Below are 17102 nucleotides of genomic sequence, written 5' to 3'. Positions count from 1 at the left end.
ATGTGGCTGGATTCTCTTCATTGTTTAAGTGATTTAATTCCACAGAATCCCATTAGATTTCATTATCATTTGTGTTTCATTCGCCGGCTGCTGTGAAGGAGATGAAGTCAACAAGAAGATTACATGCCGCTCTAATTGTGGTGTGGTTTACAGTGTGCCTGTTTGACTGCATCGATCCGCTGCGAGAAATAATAATAAAATGAAAGTAAAGCAACGCAGGGAAGGAAGAGGAGGCAAGCGAGCAGGCCCTTGTTACTGAAGGAATGATGTATTGATCGCGTCTGACAGGGTACTGTGGACTGATCAATTCTGATGGGCAAGAGGAGCCTGTTAGGAGGTCTCCTGGGTCGTTAGGGTCACTCAGGCAACAGGCAATTTGAGAGAAATTAACTCATCAAGGAAAAGAGGTAGGTGGAAAAATGGAGGGTGTGCGTGATTAATCGAGATAAAAATGTGAGGATTATGTTGAAAATGAGGTGAGCATTTTCATTTCTGTATGAATGAATAAGTGGGCCATGAACCTCCTACTCCTTACCTGTTCCACTACGTGAATGGAACCACACCTTATCTTAATTTTCAGGTTTGCAACTGAAAATAGAAAGATGTAGCAATAGTGTCAAATGAAGTATTTGTGTCTGCTGTCCAGCATCCTTCCAAGGATGCTTTTCCCTTGTGTGCACTACGCCTGGTCTTCCGAGCTAATTGATAGCCTGTACATTAATTTAAGTCAGACATGAGTGGCTGCTATTAATGAAGGTAGAATTTGCTGTCCTGACAGTGAAGTGAGGGCTCACGGGAGAGTGATCTACAGCTTGAGGCACAGTCTAGAGGCAGATGCTGGAGTGGTGTAGAGTGAAGCAGCCATTACATTTCAAAAAGGTATTCACTGTGAGCTGCGAATGAATCCATTTTCACACTAAAATTGCCTCTATAAATTGGTCTAGGACCCATTTTCTGCATGTAGAGCAGAAACATGAGCAAAGTTTAACTCCTCAATTGCTTGGACAAAACTCACAGAGGATAATGACGAAGCGAGCAGCGGGGGTCACTCCACAGTGGCAAATGTACGATCGGGTTTGTTTATTGCTTTATATGCTCAGATCGATAGGTCCATCCACACTGGCACCCCATTTGCATTTAGCCTGCGTAATTGCTGGCATTAATAGCACACATTTACAAAGTATTGTCAGCCATGAAGTGATTATGGTAATCAGCAGACGGATTTGAAAAGGCAATTTTAAACTGCATTTTTTTTTCTCAAATGAGTTGATCGACTTCAATCATCTGAGTGCTCTGCAGAAGAGTGGCCATCAATTATCTGTGTTAATGACAGGTTTTTAGCTGGACAGGGGTGTTTGCACAACGATGTGACAACGCAGTTACACGCGTGTTGTTTTCTTCATGGGTGTCTGTTATTTGCACAATGCTGGAGGGTTATGTTGACATAAAACATGCAACAGTTACCTGGTGGGATCACACTTTTGTGGGCATGGTGAGGTCAGGGGGTCATCCATAGCAGAGTGCTTACATGTCACCTTTCTGCTATTTAAACTGAGGCACTTTGCCCCATCCCCGCGTCTCCCCCTTGCCCTCATATTTAATTCAGTAGCTGCCCAGAGAGCAGGACCACTGTGTCTGGGTGACTTCTCAAATGTTGTGCTAAAGCAGGGACAAATAATTTTGCCCTCCTTTTGACAGTATCTCTAATAGCTATGGTTTTACCACTGACCAAACACTCCTACTGACTCATTAATAAAGGACAGATATCAGAAGTGGATACTTTAGCCATCATTATTTACTTTTTGTGTTGACTAAGGGGATGAGGTGCAGACGTCCATGCTGAAATTGAGGAAGCAGTCAAGCATAAGCAGAGCTCCTGGCTCTATATTTAACGACCGTTTTTGGAGGAGGAGGATGCCTTCTTGTGGCTTGTTATGCTTCCCCCACATTCAGACCTGCTGTATACAGCTCTCCGTCCCTGCTATCGTGGATTCAGATATTCAGTTATTCATAGCTTGAGGCTGAATAATGAAAGACGGTGAAAAAACACTTCAGTCTGTTCCTCCCTCTGCCTGTCTCTCCCCTTCTGTCTCTTGACTGGATTTCTACTTAGTTCTTAAGTCCTATTAAAGAGGTGCACCTCCATCTCCAACTCACTAACATGGCATTTGATATTCAACAGCGTTAATGAAATTTGAAAATTAGTAGCGATCTTTGCTAATCAAAGATTAAGATATAAGACAGTGAATCCTCCTCTGTCGATTCACACAGAAGGCATCCTATATATCTTTTGACATGGTTTTTCAGCCATACAGTATGCTAGGTGGGAGCCTTGGCATTTTGACAGTGATCCATGCCTTCAAAAAGCCCAGAGTGATGCGGCATATGCATACAGAAGTAGCTCTTTTGATGGCTGCGGCAGAGCAGAGGCTTGCACAGCACGGAGGCTGCAATTGCTGCCACTCTGTTCTACTCTTTTATGTGGCTGTGAGAGATGGAGGTGTTAGAAGACATGCATAAGGCTGTGACTGTGACACTGCTTCATTCTTAAGTTGTGGTCACTTATTTGTTTATTTTATTGTATTGTATTTTTTTTGGTCCGACAGCACAGCTACATATTTTGAAGCAAAGAATAGACCTAGTGTTAAAAAACAGCCTTTATTTTTGCTAAACTGCATATAATACACAAGGACACACTTTGCTTACATCTTCTGAAAGCTAAATTTGATTATTTATTAACAGTTTTAAATCATAATTCATTCAGATCTTGTTGTGTAGTGGATCACCTCTGTTTCTCTGTTGACAGTTTGATTCTATACTTATTGGTGTTGATTAAGCCTCCTGTGGAGAGCACATTACCCCAGTAATTTATTCTCCATAGTTCTTATTTTTCCACTTGCACCTGCTTGGTTGTGTGTGTCCAGAAGGGGGCAGACAACCAAAAAGGCAAATCAATGTTTTGCACTGTATTATCTGTGTGTGTAGCTCGAAGAGAACTGATAAAAGCGCACACACTAATTGGGTTTTACAGCAACCACAATCTCACAATGCTCTTTCATTACCCAGGGGACACAGTGTCTAGTTGTTTCTGTGTTCATACAGGGGGGTTACACCATGTGTGCATGCAAGTTAATGTTTGTATGTGTGGGCTTTGTTAAGATTCAATATTGAGGAAGGGTACAAGAGGTGATCGAAGAATAACCACACTGGTCCGGCCGGGTGAAGTCAAACGAAGATTTTAATGAATACACGCGTGGGAAGACACTCTGTACGCAGACAGCCAGTAGTCCTCACTTAATCAAAGCATGAACAGATATTTTATAGCATCAGGGTTTATTTACTGACGCCCCTTCATACGTCACAGATACATTTTATACATAGATCAGATCAACATCATCATTGACTTTTCACCTAGAAAATCATCTTCTATTTTCATGGCTAGCCCTTCCTGTCTACCTTTCAGTTCTTGTCTTGTTCCTCTTTCTTGCCGAGACACCAAGAAACGGTTCCTCTTTTACCAAGACAATTTTGCAGTTACAGCCAAACATAACTAACCTCTCCTCTAAATAAATCTAATTTAAAGTGTGTGTGTGTGTGTGTGTTGACCTCACATGCTCTTTGTGTCATCTCTTCACCTACTGTCTGTGTCTCGTCCTCAAATGCTCTTTCTCAATTCACCTGTTGCACTTCTGACCTTTTACCAGACCAGAAGCTCACTGAGACTATGTGTATGTCTTCTACTAAATAAATGTTTTAATCAAGAACCTCTCTTAAGGCCTTCTTAAAGCTATCTGTTATATTGTTAAAGCCTCGTCTTAGCCTGCGGCTCAAAATAACTTCCTGCTTCTTTCTGCATACAACTTCCTGTCAGCCTGCAACTCAGTCTTTCTGAAAGAGACACTGTTTAAACCTTGGAATGCAACATCCATGCTGCAGATTATATTATTAATGCAATGACAATTATTTAACAATAGCAGTAAAATAATTTCCCTCCTCGACAGCTTGTATCATATGTGATGTGCGTCAGCCCCCACTGATCTGAGACTGCAGTGCCTGCGTGCAATCAGGGATATCAGCAGAGGCAAGAAAACAACTCAAGTGGTGTCTTTAGCCGCACTACAGTGAATGTCCACCCCAACAACAGGGGTTCCTCCTAATGGCTCCACAATGTTGTGCTTTGTGGAGTTAGATGAGATTTCAAATGTCATTTTATCATCACAACCTTTCAAGGACCTTTTTAAATTGAAAATTAAATATTGAATTTGAAAATATTTAAAGAAAAAAAAAAGGTTATGTCAACCCCAAATAGTCACCTTTGTATGGCGTATTAGTTGGTGATTTTCAAATGGTTTAAAGTCTGGTGTTTATACTCCAAATGATGCATTTTTTATTGATTGTAATTTCCTAAAAATTTTAGGGAAAAAGTTGTGAATTTCTTTGTAGATATCCACTCCTTAACTGTCTTAACTATAGATACATTTTGAACTTATCAGCTATCGACTAAATGAAAGACAACCAAAGTAATCTTTGCACTTATTTGGAAATAATTACTCAAGTGGGCACAAATTGAACCCTGTCTTGATTTTCCTTAATAATGGCTATCTAATTACATGTTCCACACAGTAAGTAATTAGTGCTTATTGTTCAAAAAGTCTCAACTTAATTATTTTATTTAATTGTAATTTATTTAACTTAAAATAAAAATAAAATAAAGCTGCACTGATATTTCCCCATGTCTAAAATTGGTCTGCAATCTAGTCATTGCCAGCAAGTGTCTTTCAATGCCCTTAATGTTCTTTGTCTCAGAACCAGAGCACAGATTTGCATTTACTTGTTCTTGCTAGACACATCAGTGTCAAACAGTGGCAAGCATCCTACAGAACCTACATATTGTGTTGCCAGACTAAACCTTATTTCGTTCTGTTTTTACCAGTTCTTGCTCAGTGGGTTTACCTCATTTAATCATTTGCTAATTGCCACATTCAGTCAGTGCTGATTGATTACTGCACAGCAGCTCTTGGTTAATAGCATTGTGGGCCTATTGCTGGTCACAAACTGGATTCTCCTGTGTGGTCACATCTCTATAAAAAATGGGGAGAGTAAAGATAAAGAGCACTGCATGGGTGAAAGTTGAAATGCATGTCCATGCACGCCCACACAAACACACCACAGTATCTTTTCACTGCTCTGTCTGTGCTGGAGAATGTTTGCCCTGGAGAGTTCTGGGATCACTGTGCTGTGCTGCTGTTGAGCCACTGTCTTGTCCTTGTAGGTCACTGGTGCCCTCCAACGATATCTTATCTCATCTGCAGTGCAGTCGATACTGTTGACAGAACTCCAAATAGCTTCTGATTAGAAGTTCCCTCATTAGCTTTGTTTCTTTGCCTAAATAATTAACCCCACATCCCCAGCCTACAGAGATGTTTATGGTACCAGCGTGGTATGAAGCAGTGCGGTTTTATCTCCCTTTTGATGGAGGAGAGAAATGGAGAGGCTGAGGAAAGGGAGGGTTGAGGGATAGAACGGGAATGGTTTAGACACACTGCTCTGCACTGATCCTGAGCATGGCAGCCAGTGGTGTGTTTCAGATTGTTTTCCATTTGCATGATAATATGAGCATGGATTGACTCACACAAACACACACAGACATTCACACATACACACACACATAAATGCACACCTGGGTTATTACATACAGACTGCTGCTTTATACAGGGCAGATTACCTGAGTGAGCATCCTTGGTTTTACTCCATGCCCTGAAATGAATGAAATTCTCACCATTAGCACACAGGTTACATAAGCCCGGTGTACAGGTATATCCAGCTGCACTAATGCTGTAAGCTGATTACAGATGGAATTAAGACAATTACTCCTCTGTACAACAGTTAATGTGACTGAGACAGTGGAAAAAAAACTAAACTAAACTGTGATATGGATCCTCTCAAAAATCCACAAAATAACACTGAAGAAGCTGTAACTTTATAAATCCTTTAAATGCTCCAGTAAGCTGGTTAATGTCAAACATCTAAGCATTGTTCATGTATTTATAAATGCAATTTCAGATTGCATTCATATGCAATTACATGTCAAGCATAAACATGTCAATTATTATGTGCTTCTTGTTGTGTGATATTTTTGAAATTTCTTTTCATTCGCCCCCTTCTCATGGTGAATATAAGTTTTTTTTTTTAAATTTGGTAAAGATCTTCACTTGTACTCAGGGTTAAAGGGATTAGATGCCAAAAGTTAAGATCGCTTTGTTTGTCTTTTTGTTTTTTTACTATACTCAACAAACATGTGAATGTGATCATGTGAGGAAATGTATACCAATGTGTAATAGGATGTAAAGGGATAAGGTGATGTTTTTATATCCAAAAAACTGAAAACAAAACATATACAGGCCCTGACTAATCATTAAGAACAAAGTGAGACTGTGACCTTATTTTACATTGGAGTCTTTGGTGCCCACTTATTAATTATTTTAAAATCTTCACTGTATGATATAAACAGCTGCTTGACTAGTTGGTCTTATGTCCTCAAGGTGTTAATTCTGGTTTTATCTCAGGAGCTTCAAGGGAATGTGCATGAGAGCAATTTCTGCCATTTCAGTGAATTATAGAGTGATCATGCTGTTATTAGTGCTGTTGGTGCATAACTCTGCTGCGTGCAGGGCAACTGCTTTCCATACAAACTGACAGACTGCAGCACAGAAACTTCAAATGCAATTTGTATATGTATGAGTATGTGGTACTTAGGTGAGGCTAATGTAGCAGTGATTTGCTGAGCAGGCAGAGGCACTGCTACAATTTATTCCAAGTATTTAGATGTTATGTGCAGCATTCAATCATGCTTCAGCAGACACACATAAAACGTATTGGGGATAATAGTTGCGCTGGTTGTACAAAGGGGAGTTTTCGAATGCGCTGCCTAAGTGGTGAATTGCTTTACTCCCTCCGTCATAAACAGCGTACACATATATACAGTGGAACATGGAAATGATTAAAAAAAATACCTGCCCATGGATGAGGCTGTTGTAAAGGTCATCTCTGTATCCAGTTTAATTTTTGCTCTCCCTCAAGAGTTAAGATCTATAAAGCGATCAATAAATCTCTTTAAATGTCTCTGCATCCAGGCTGTGTGTGTGATTTAACACCCTGCCTCTTCTGCTTTCTGTTCACCTCACTGACAGACCTCAGCCTTCCTCTGCTCACAAATCTAACTGTATCACCTCCTGCCTGAGCCATCCACATAGAAAATGGTCAGACCTTTACATTTGATGGATAACAGACCTGGTTCAAAGTCCTCTGGAAGGTTCTGATTCAGAACCATCAGATGATTCCTGATACAGAAAATGTGTCACCTGTGATCTACAGTGGGGAACAACGTGTCCTTAGGTGTGGGATTCTTACTTTCAGGGAGTATTGATTGAAGGACAGATGATCTGAAGAGGCCATTAGGAGGATTGAGGAGGGGAGAAAAGGCAAGGGAAGACTGTGATGAACATGCACCCCTCTAATCATTATGCCGCGTCCAACACTGCCTACAGCATCAACCTTACATGCCGATCTATACGCCGTAAAGTAGAATTATTTCAGAAGTTACAGCAGCACTGTGAGTGTTCTGTTCAGTTCATTTAAATTCTTGTTTGTAGCCATTTGCTGTTACCATGTTGCAGGGCTGGCTCTGCATCTGCACCAATACACACATGACTGCACACCACTGATGGGTGGGGCTCTGTCACAATGAGCACAAGGAGACACAATAATGGCATACATGCACAAACACACCAAATTTTTTACAATGTCTCCTAGTATCTTCTTAGTCCAGGATGTAGATTGGTGTCAAGGGAGGACAGCTGAGTATAGTAAACTGGGCTATCTACAGCTGTTGCAAACGCCTCCTTTCCTCCTCCAGCTTGTCCTGCAGAATGTTATGAAGCACACTTGCACTTGGGGCTCATCAGGCCAAGCTAGATAAAAGCTGCTCAACTCCAGCAGAGAGCTTAATTAAAACGGGGCTGCCATCGCAGAGTGACACCTTTTACAAGCTCCTAACGGCGTTCTGCTCGCCGTTACTGCCAATCCAATTATAGAGCAAAACAATAAAATAGACACACAAGGAGCTGCAGCAAACAGGCTGGCATAAAGAGGAAGACAGGGATGCTGTTAAAGGTTTTATAAAGATTTGCAGAGTGGACATAGGTCTAGACTGCAGAGGTTTCCTTTTTCACCAGAGATGCCGATGTAAGTATATGCCACACTGGATAAGAAACTACTTCCGTGTGTGTTTCTGTGTGCATGTGCACACTGTGTCTAAGGTAGTTCTGCACTGTTCTTTCAGTAGGGACACAGTTCAGCAGCTTCCTGGGATTATATTTCCCTGTGGAAGGACACTACCTCAATGTCATCAGGCCAGAACTTACACAAATATGCTGAAGAGATGCACACACAGCACCATTATCATCGCACAGTACCCACAAACAGCATATCAGATGTTCGTTTTTTCAGGGCCAGCAATGGAGCTACTCTTTCGGTTCGACAGCGTGTCACAGCTGGACTTGTGACATCTGTTACACTTGAACAGCTACATGGAAAAAAAATCTGTGGGGGGTAATACATATTAACTCTAACCCTGCAGGTAAGAGGGGGTGATGGTGAGGATAAAATGTAATAAGATATTCGGTAGTATAGAAGGAGAAGATGACAGGCAAAAGATGTATGAATTTTAGTATTAGAGCCTGAGCGAACTCTGGAATTCAATTTGTATACTGGGCACCTTGTTTTAGCGAATCGTATCCCTGATAAGAGCTAATGGAGTCAGTCTCAGCTAGTGATTGGGAGCCGCTTAACTAAGTTTGCTTTTCCAATTGTTTCAAAATCCAACTTATGACTCACTCCATGTCATATATACCGAGATAGGGCTGATGCAATAGGAGACTGATTTCTGCTGGAGGAAACATTAACAGGGGCATTTGCCTGCTGCAATACTTCCGCTCTTCCTTTTTAGCTTCTCACTTTACTTCCTCTCTACTCTTGCTTTACCCGATGCAGGAAGCAGACCCACCTGCTCAATCATGATGCCTCACTACCTCTGTCCGTGCTGTCTCTTTGCTGGAATTGGCAGAAAATCAATCCCACTCTCATCTCCAAACCCCCCACCCTTCATCGCGTTCCTCCTTCACGTCTCACTCCCCCTTCTGGCTGCAAAGTGTCCATTCTGGACTGAGCACAACCATCAGCACAACATCATGCCTTATCAGAGCAGGCACAAAGGCCCATGGGCACATTGTTCATCAGTATCAGCCAGCTCCAGTTTCAGCACACTGCCTGCATCTGCCAAGCCCCCCAAACACAGTTATGACCATAAACAAGACAACAGACTGAAAACTGGAGCGGCCACCAAAATCTTTTTGGGGAAAAATGCATCTTTAATTGTAGTGCCTGTTAATTACGGAGTGCTATGAGAATGGGAAAAGATAGAGATGAGGATATAGCCCATCATCATTTATTATGTAAATGTATTCCATTTGAGACACAATTAAGTGATTAGAAGGCTGTCGCTCTCTGCTCTTTCTTCTCCTTGTCCTCACTTGTCTTTTTCTTTGCTTTTCAGCATATTACTGTAATGAAGCCATTACTTCTTCAAGTGAATTTTAATGAGTTTTTAAATAACATTTTAATGAGCTATACATTACCATAAAGCATGGATTAGGCTAAATTGAATTTTGTGTGTGTGCGAGCGTGTGTGTGTGTGTGTGTGTTAGTATTGTTAAGGAAAGAGGTTCATTAAGAGTTAATTATATTGTTTCTCAGGAGCCACACCACAGATTTTTCTTGGCCTCAGATTTGCCCACTGTCCTCTTACTGTCATTACTGTGCTGCTCAGGGGCTTGTTAGGCCAAATTAGGGGTGCTGTTTGAAAAATTAGCTTTGATTGGGGCTGCTGTTTAAATAAAGATATTTGTTTCGGCTTATCTACTTAATCAGAGGTCGAAGCTCCATATGAGGCATGAGTGTGATGGAATGCGCTCTCTTCATTTACATTCAGCCCCATCTATTTAGTCCCTTTGTACTCCTCACCACCTCTTCAGTTTGACCTTGATCAGGCATCCTCTCGTTACCCCCTGTTGTTTCTTTTTTTCTCAGTGCTCTCACCAGGGCACAGGAGCACTGTCTCTTTTATTCCCTCCGAGGCTCTATTAAAGATCCACATTTCATACGGTATCCCCCCAACTATAATATCACTGGCAGCCATATGAGTCTCTTTACTTTCACTATTTTCCATATTCCGCGAATCTTATCTGCGAAAGTGTCAGTGTTATTTACAATCCCTTAGCGCAGGATTTGCAGATAGGGAGAATGGTGGTGATCATATCAGACTTGGCCATGGTCCGTGGAGGATGACTGGGTGTGAATGTATACGGCTTCATCTGCAGAACCTCATCTGCAGTCAGTGCAAAGAGAGAACACTGACAAGTCAGTGAAAGTGAGTGTAGGGGGCAAGATGCAATTCATTGGACAATACTGGGATTGGAAAAAATGATTAACAGAGAACGCAGCAGAGTGACCCCTGATGATGGAGAGAATAAGGCAGACAGAGAGATGGATATTATTTGTGCTAATGATGAGAGTCTCTATCAAGCTCTCAAAGGAGGCACAGCCTTGGGCATGGCCAGACAGTCATATTTTCGCAGCTGTTTCTGTGGTCTGACCTGCAGCCCCTCAGTGGAGGGATATAGGGGATATGTGCGAACCTGCTGTTTGCCTGCCTGCTGAGGGGGTAATTTCTGCATCTGGATGAGGGGCAAAGGTTAGCTCTGGCCGGTGGGAGGGCAAATGAGCGAGTCAAACCTGGAGAAAAAGCTTGCATCCAGACAAATGGAGTATATCTCCTTTCAGTGTGGTATAATATAGTGTGGCATTATCCTTCTCCTGCCTTCAGCATCAACAGCAATACAAAACATCAGTGACAGTACATACAGTAGGTTTGCTTTGTCAAGTGAGATATATATTGTCTATCTTCTCTAAGGGTGGGATTGAAAGTGGTGGCATTGTAAAAGCACTCTACCAGATGAACCGCAAAAACCACTCAAATGAAATGATATTATAGCTTGGAGCTACCTCTCTACAGCTCTCCTAGTTTGTGTGTGCATGGTTTATTTTCTAATCAGAGTGTGGGTGCCGGGGTGTGGCCCCAGGCTTCTAACTGTTGTAATCTCACTGTGCGTTTCTGAGCCCCTGACCCAAGAGAATATCTATGAAAGCACGGAGGGTCTGTTCTACCATTAACGGGGAGGGAAGAGTAATAACAAGCACACAAACATACAAAAATATTCATATTTGCAGTATCACAAAGAGATATGAAAGCCGGCGGCTTTTAAGACTGCTTCACAGTTTGTCAGGGTTGGTGTGTAGTTGTTTGTGTATGTGGGGAGCATCTATCAAGGTGATGTGAATGTCAGAAATAGGTCTCAGACGTCTGTGGTGTTGTGGCAGTGAGCACAACCTTTGTGAACCAAACCAAGGTGCGCTCCTGTAGGTGAATGTTTGTCGGCACTTATCTCGGTATGCAGGCTGGACGCTTCAGTCAAGGCTCCCCACTAATCTTTCTGACAAGCAGTGTCACCCTCCAGTGACTAATATCTTAGGTGGAAGAAGAGGGGGCACTGCACAAAATATTTCCCCTCATGCTGTCCTTGCCCTGCCACCCCTGTGCTACGATGCTCGTTGTGTGAGCTGTCATCTATCTGCGTCCAGCTGATTTTTGTGTGCTGAGTCTATCTTAGCTAAAAACACGCCTGCATATAGACCTTTCTAATGGTTGCTGGCATCGGCCTCTCCCGCCAATGTAGCACAGTCTGGCTTACAAAGTAGCTGTGTGGGTGTCTCCTTTGTGTTTTTGTGTTGGCAAAGACCTCCACTCTCAACCCGTTGGCTGTTTTACAGCACAAGTTGCAACCTGACTCCCTCCCCTTTAAGTTGGAGGTGTTGAAACCGTGCCAGCCGAAAGAGCTGCAAATTTGCCATGCTTTGCCCCCTGCCTGATGCTCTTTCATTCAAATCAACCCACTCCTCTGATATTTAGGAAATAAATAAATAAATAACACACGAGCGGGAAAGGCATATTAATATTTTTCAGACATGGGTTCTTTTTAGCCCGCAGCCAGATCGACAGATGTAGCACTAGTCAATAGAGGGAAGGGAATGTAAAAATATATAAATATTAATAAGCAAGTAAGCGAGCGAGCAGAGTTTGTGGCTTCCTGGTACTTCATGGGAGGTGAGGTTTTTCGGCTGAAGAAGAGCTGAATGTTTCAGGGGAAGAGAAAGGTAATTACTTCACGTCTGTTGGCTGATTCAGGCCTGAATGCCTACAGGGCCTCAGAGTTGGAGCAAAAGTTCAGCTTCTGACGGATACATACAGACCCACCAGTCGATGTTAAGGTACTAATATAAAATCATTCCCTCACAGTAGCAAGCATTGTTCCACCCATTGCATTGCCTCTGGGCAAATGAAGCCATGGTAGAGTTACAGGCTGAAATTGTAATAAAGAAGGGCAAATGTTAAACGGAGAGGATGAAAATCTGAGCTGTAGGTGTTTTTTAACTGTAGGCTGATGACCTTGATGACTGCAGTTAGGATTAGATAGTTTACCAAAGTGTATTTGGGTTGGCCCATCCTCTCATTTACTTAGTAAATGTGTCTGGTGAGTATTTTCTTGGTATCAGCAAGCCCCGAACCTGCACACAAAGCATAATCCTCTCGCCAGTGACATGTCTGTTTATTTGCTCCTAGCTGTTTGTAACCTAATGTTTATCCTGCCTGCAACAAGTGCGTGTGTGTATATCTGTTGTTCTTTGTTTGCTGGAGTGTGTGACTACTCTGTTTTTATTTATTTATTTTCCCATTTCTATTCATCGCATATTTATTTAGATTGCAGTGCAGCGATGCATTTACTGTGACGTACTGTGCCGTATTAGATTAGATTAGATAGCGTGGCACAAGCACCGTAATGATGCACCTAATGCGTGTTTCTTTTGTCACTGTTCTGTTTCAAAGGAAATTGATTCTGACAAAATCCCATGGGTGCTATCAGCAATGAATGGAAAGGAGCAATTAAATCCAATGTGATCTTGAAAACAACAGCCTATGTATGGTCCAAACCAGACTATGATTTTAAACAGCAGGGCATCTGTTTGTAATGCAAATACAGAGAGCCCATTGGTGGTGGCTGTTCTAGCCACACTGGTTAGGGGGACCGGCACACTGGAGCTTGCTAATTACCTTAGCTTTTTAGATTAGAGGTCAGCCCTGCATAAGAGAGAGAAAATCTCTATCTCTGCCTACTCTGTATTCTCTCTTATTACCCCTGTGTAAAGGTTTCATTTGAATTCATGTCACACTAAAGTCCCACTCTATACCCCTGTGCATCCCCAGGATAATTGGGTTGAAAGCTTCCTCTATTCCTCCACTCTCCTTCCCCTTGGTCTAAATAAATAAATAAGAAGACAATAGCTTTGTGGCTTTCTGTAGATAGGGTAAGAAAAGTGAATGAAGAGATGAGAGAAGCCTGGAGTGCAGGGACCAGTTATCCCCTCTTATAATCCTGGCGCTCCCTGCCATTGTCCCTTGTGCCACATGGAATTTACATAAGGACCTGTGGTGCTGCCCTTAATTCAGCCCTCCTGAAGTATCTTCAAATATCTCCCAACAAGCTCAGTGCTTTCATCAGCAAGCTTAGTCAGTCATCAGAGGGATCGTGTCCCTCACCGCTGCACTGATAGTTACACTGCTGATACCAAACTTCCTAAAGTGCTACTCCAATTTATTAGATTTATTAAAGCCTGAATAGGGAAAAATAGTTTCATTTCACACATCAGGGAAGCCCCAGCTATTTTTTGAGTACATTAGGTCTATGTTATTTTCATTCATTCATACGGTAGGTGTGTGTTCTGAATACATCAGTGACTCAGGGTTTAATTTCTCACAGTTAGTTTGGCATGATTGTGCTTTCATGTTTGTACTTCGGTGCTTCTTGGTGTGTTTCACTGTGACAGCGACTCCCCTTGTTTGTTAATGAGCTGCTGTTGTGTGTTTCGCTGAACACTTTAGAGGGGGAGAGGCTATCCCCGCTATGGCGGGCCTACCTGAGGGTGATTAGATGCAAGGCCACAGTTGTTCAATGGACCACCCACTGTTTTTGTGTGTTAGCACATATGTGGCTGTGTGTAAGAGTACATGCCGAAGTGAAGCGCTGTTGCACCCCTGTGAGCTCTCACAAGTGAGTGACACCAGGCTTTAGGGCATTCTGACTCTGTTTGTTCTGCTCCCTCCACAGGGACCTCCATTAGCTCCAATTAGCTTTCACTTGTGCTCTCCCAGTCAGATGAAGCTGTGCATCCCATTTAAATAGCCTAGATAACCAATGCATACGCTCACACTATGTTGTGCAATTAACATAATACGCAGAAAGGCAGTTTCAGAATGGTAAGCTGGATTTCATTCAGGCAAATGAAAAATCCAGCCAAACCGTATCTACTAACACTGTACTCTTACTCAATTGGCTGCTCTTTTTTCCCCTCAGTGCTGAGAGATGACTTTCGACAAAACCCTACGGATGTAGTGGTAGCAGCAGGAGAGCCAGCAATCCTTGAGTGTGTCCCTCCCAGAGGGCATCCTGAACCCACCATCTACTGGAAGAAGGACAAAATTCGAATTGACGATAAGGATGACAGGATCACTGTGAGTATCGTAGCTATTTTTTTTAATAACAAAAAAAGAAGAACTATTATCAGTGTCTACTGTGAATGTTGCTATTAGTGTCTGGGAACACAGGAAAGAGCTTTTGCTTCTGGAAATGTCTGCCACTGAGCACAGTTGGCTGGGCATTCATGTGTTTGAAGCCAGTGAGGGGGAAAAATGCTGCTTTTGTGTTGTCCAATGATTTGACAAGGACAGAATTCAGATGTGTAAAATGTACAAGCTTTTAATTTATGAGTTTTTTAATCTATTTATTTATTCATTTTATTTTTTTAGATTCGAGGAGGGAAACTAATGATCTCCAACACAAGAAAGAGTGATGCAGGCATGTACATCTGTGTGGGCACCAACATGGTCGGCGAAAGGGACAGCGAGACAGCACAAGTCACTGTATTTGGTAAGGATTGCTCCTTCAGGCCTCCTGAAATTTATCTTCTCAGTTATTTGGCAGAGTGACATCCATCCATGTTACTGTATACTCCTGAAAAGAAATACATTGAAGCCAAGTTTTCTCAAAGCTTAATAACAGTGTTTCTTTTGCTACACTCTCCCATCTGAGTTGCATGCAATCTGGAGCACATTTTTGTGTTGCTCATTAAACTGTCATGAGGTTATAAAGAGCCAGAGTGAACGGTAATAAATAGGTTAGTTCAATAAACGCCAGTTCTTATATTTCCAATAGAGTTACAGGTCCATTTAGTGCACTATTGCTGTATATTTGTGCCTCACAGAGGAACAGAAATATCAGATAATGAACAAAATATGAGTAATTAGAGGGATAATTATATAGGAACTGGGCAATGTGAGAAATAAAGCAAAGCCAAATCCTAACATAATGAAATTGTGCTTTTTTTTTGTGCCCATGCTGCAGAGAGACCAACCTTCCTCCGGAGGCCAATCAACCAGGTGGTCCTGGAAGAGGAAACGGTAGAGTTCCGCTGCCAGGTGCAAGGAGACCCCCAACCCAATGTACGCTGGAGGAAAGATGACATTGATGTTCCTCGTGGGAGGTATGTACTTTTACCGGAATATTCTCCAAATGGCAGCGCTTTAAGTAATGAGATGAATATAAGCAAGCAGTTTAAATTGCATGTGTGTGTGTGTCTGTCTGTCTAAATGCCAGCTTATGTGTTAAGTTCTAATGTGAAAGACTGCACTTACTGCAAAGGCACTAGTGTCAGTCTAAGTGATTGTTTCAAACTAATGATAACTCACACTGCCAGCTCTCACCTGGTGTGGCTGCCAGGGAGCAATAAATACCCCATTAGGCTGTACACAATGCACATTAACCATTCTGAGGAAAAAAAGACATTCTACCTGTCGATGCCAAAAAAGTCAGGCAGTGTCTCATGTCATGGACGAGGTCTGCATGAAGACAAACAGATACGGAGCTAAACAATTAAATCTGACTGACAGGTAAGTGGGCACGGGATGCTGAAATGTAGACATTTAGAGAAGCAGAAAAAAAAATCTGCCAGGTTGTGTAACAGACAGGTAGAAACCGATAGAATGACAGGAGATACAAAGAGACAGAGTATAGCAGCTGACGTGACCCTCAAGTGTCTATGTACAGGTGCAGCTGTTCAGGGGAATTCTTGGCATAGACACCAGAAACCTGGAAGATAATCATTACCTCCTATACACGTTTAACCCCGTTCAGTTTGTGTATCATCACAGACATGATGCACACGTTTACTCACACTTGCAGAAATAGAAACCGATGTAAGGAAAAAGCAATAAAAGTCTACAATTTGGAGAGAAACTCTAGCACCACTGCCAACTTTAGGCTATCTGACTTCCTGTAAAAAGCCACTGACGATATAGTGATACTGTTCGTTCTGGGTCCTGCGTGTTGGCCTGTTTCTTCCCATGAGTCACTTGACTTACAGTCAAAAGCAGTGTCATTGTTAGAAGTGGACTTCAAAGAAACCGGTATACTGTCCCCAGCCAGCAGGCAAGTCACACACTGCTTGGGTCACCTCATAACACGTACACACAGTGGACCTGTCCTCTCTCAAGGCTAGCTGCAGAGCTGAGCGTAGGCGGGTTGTTTGTGTCTGATAAGGATTTGGTTCACTGGGCAGTGGGACATGAGCTCTGTGCCAAAGCAAACACATAAAAGTATTTCACTCATGTCTTTGATAGGGAGTTGGCTCTGGAAATGAGTTCATTTTGTACACTAATTAACAGATTTATAACGGAGTAGGATGAGTGTCATGTGCCTGCGTCCTTGCTAACTGTTCCATCCCTTTGAAGTTTGGCCTTATTTGGATACGATGCACATGAAAAAGATAATGCCAAAATTAATAAGAGATAAATATTGCAGTGTTACTAATTACAA

At 42.1% G+C, this 17102-nt stretch overlaps 1 protein-coding gene across 2 annotated transcripts in view; it reads left to right on the top strand.

The window, feature by feature from the left end:
• robo2 (roundabout, axon guidance receptor, homolog 2 (Drosophila)) overlaps nt 1-17102 on the top strand; it is a 261243-nt gene that overhangs the window by 186902 nt on the left and 57239 nt on the right. For both annotated transcript variants that reach the window (XM_085430533.1, XM_085430534.1), the window contains exons 3-5: nt 14586-14743; nt 15038-15158; nt 15633-15771. In XM_085430533.1, coding sequence (XP_085286659.1) covers nt 14586-14743; nt 15038-15158; nt 15633-15771 — 418 coding nt within the window. The remainder of the gene's footprint in view (nt 1-14585; nt 14744-15037; nt 15159-15632; nt 15772-17102) is intronic.

The sequence above is a fragment of the Copadichromis virginalis genome, linkage group LG14 (genome assembly GCF_057382275.1).
Source record: "Copadichromis virginalis isolate Kocher_CV1m ecotype Utaka linkage group LG14, C_Virginalis_male_GT1.1, whole genome shotgun sequence".
In the NCBI taxonomy this organism is placed as follows: Eukaryota; Metazoa; Chordata; class Actinopteri; order Cichliformes; family Cichlidae; genus Copadichromis; species Copadichromis virginalis.
The sequence above is the reverse complement of the archived record's forward strand: the minus strand, read 5'-3'. Positions and strand labels throughout refer to the sequence as shown.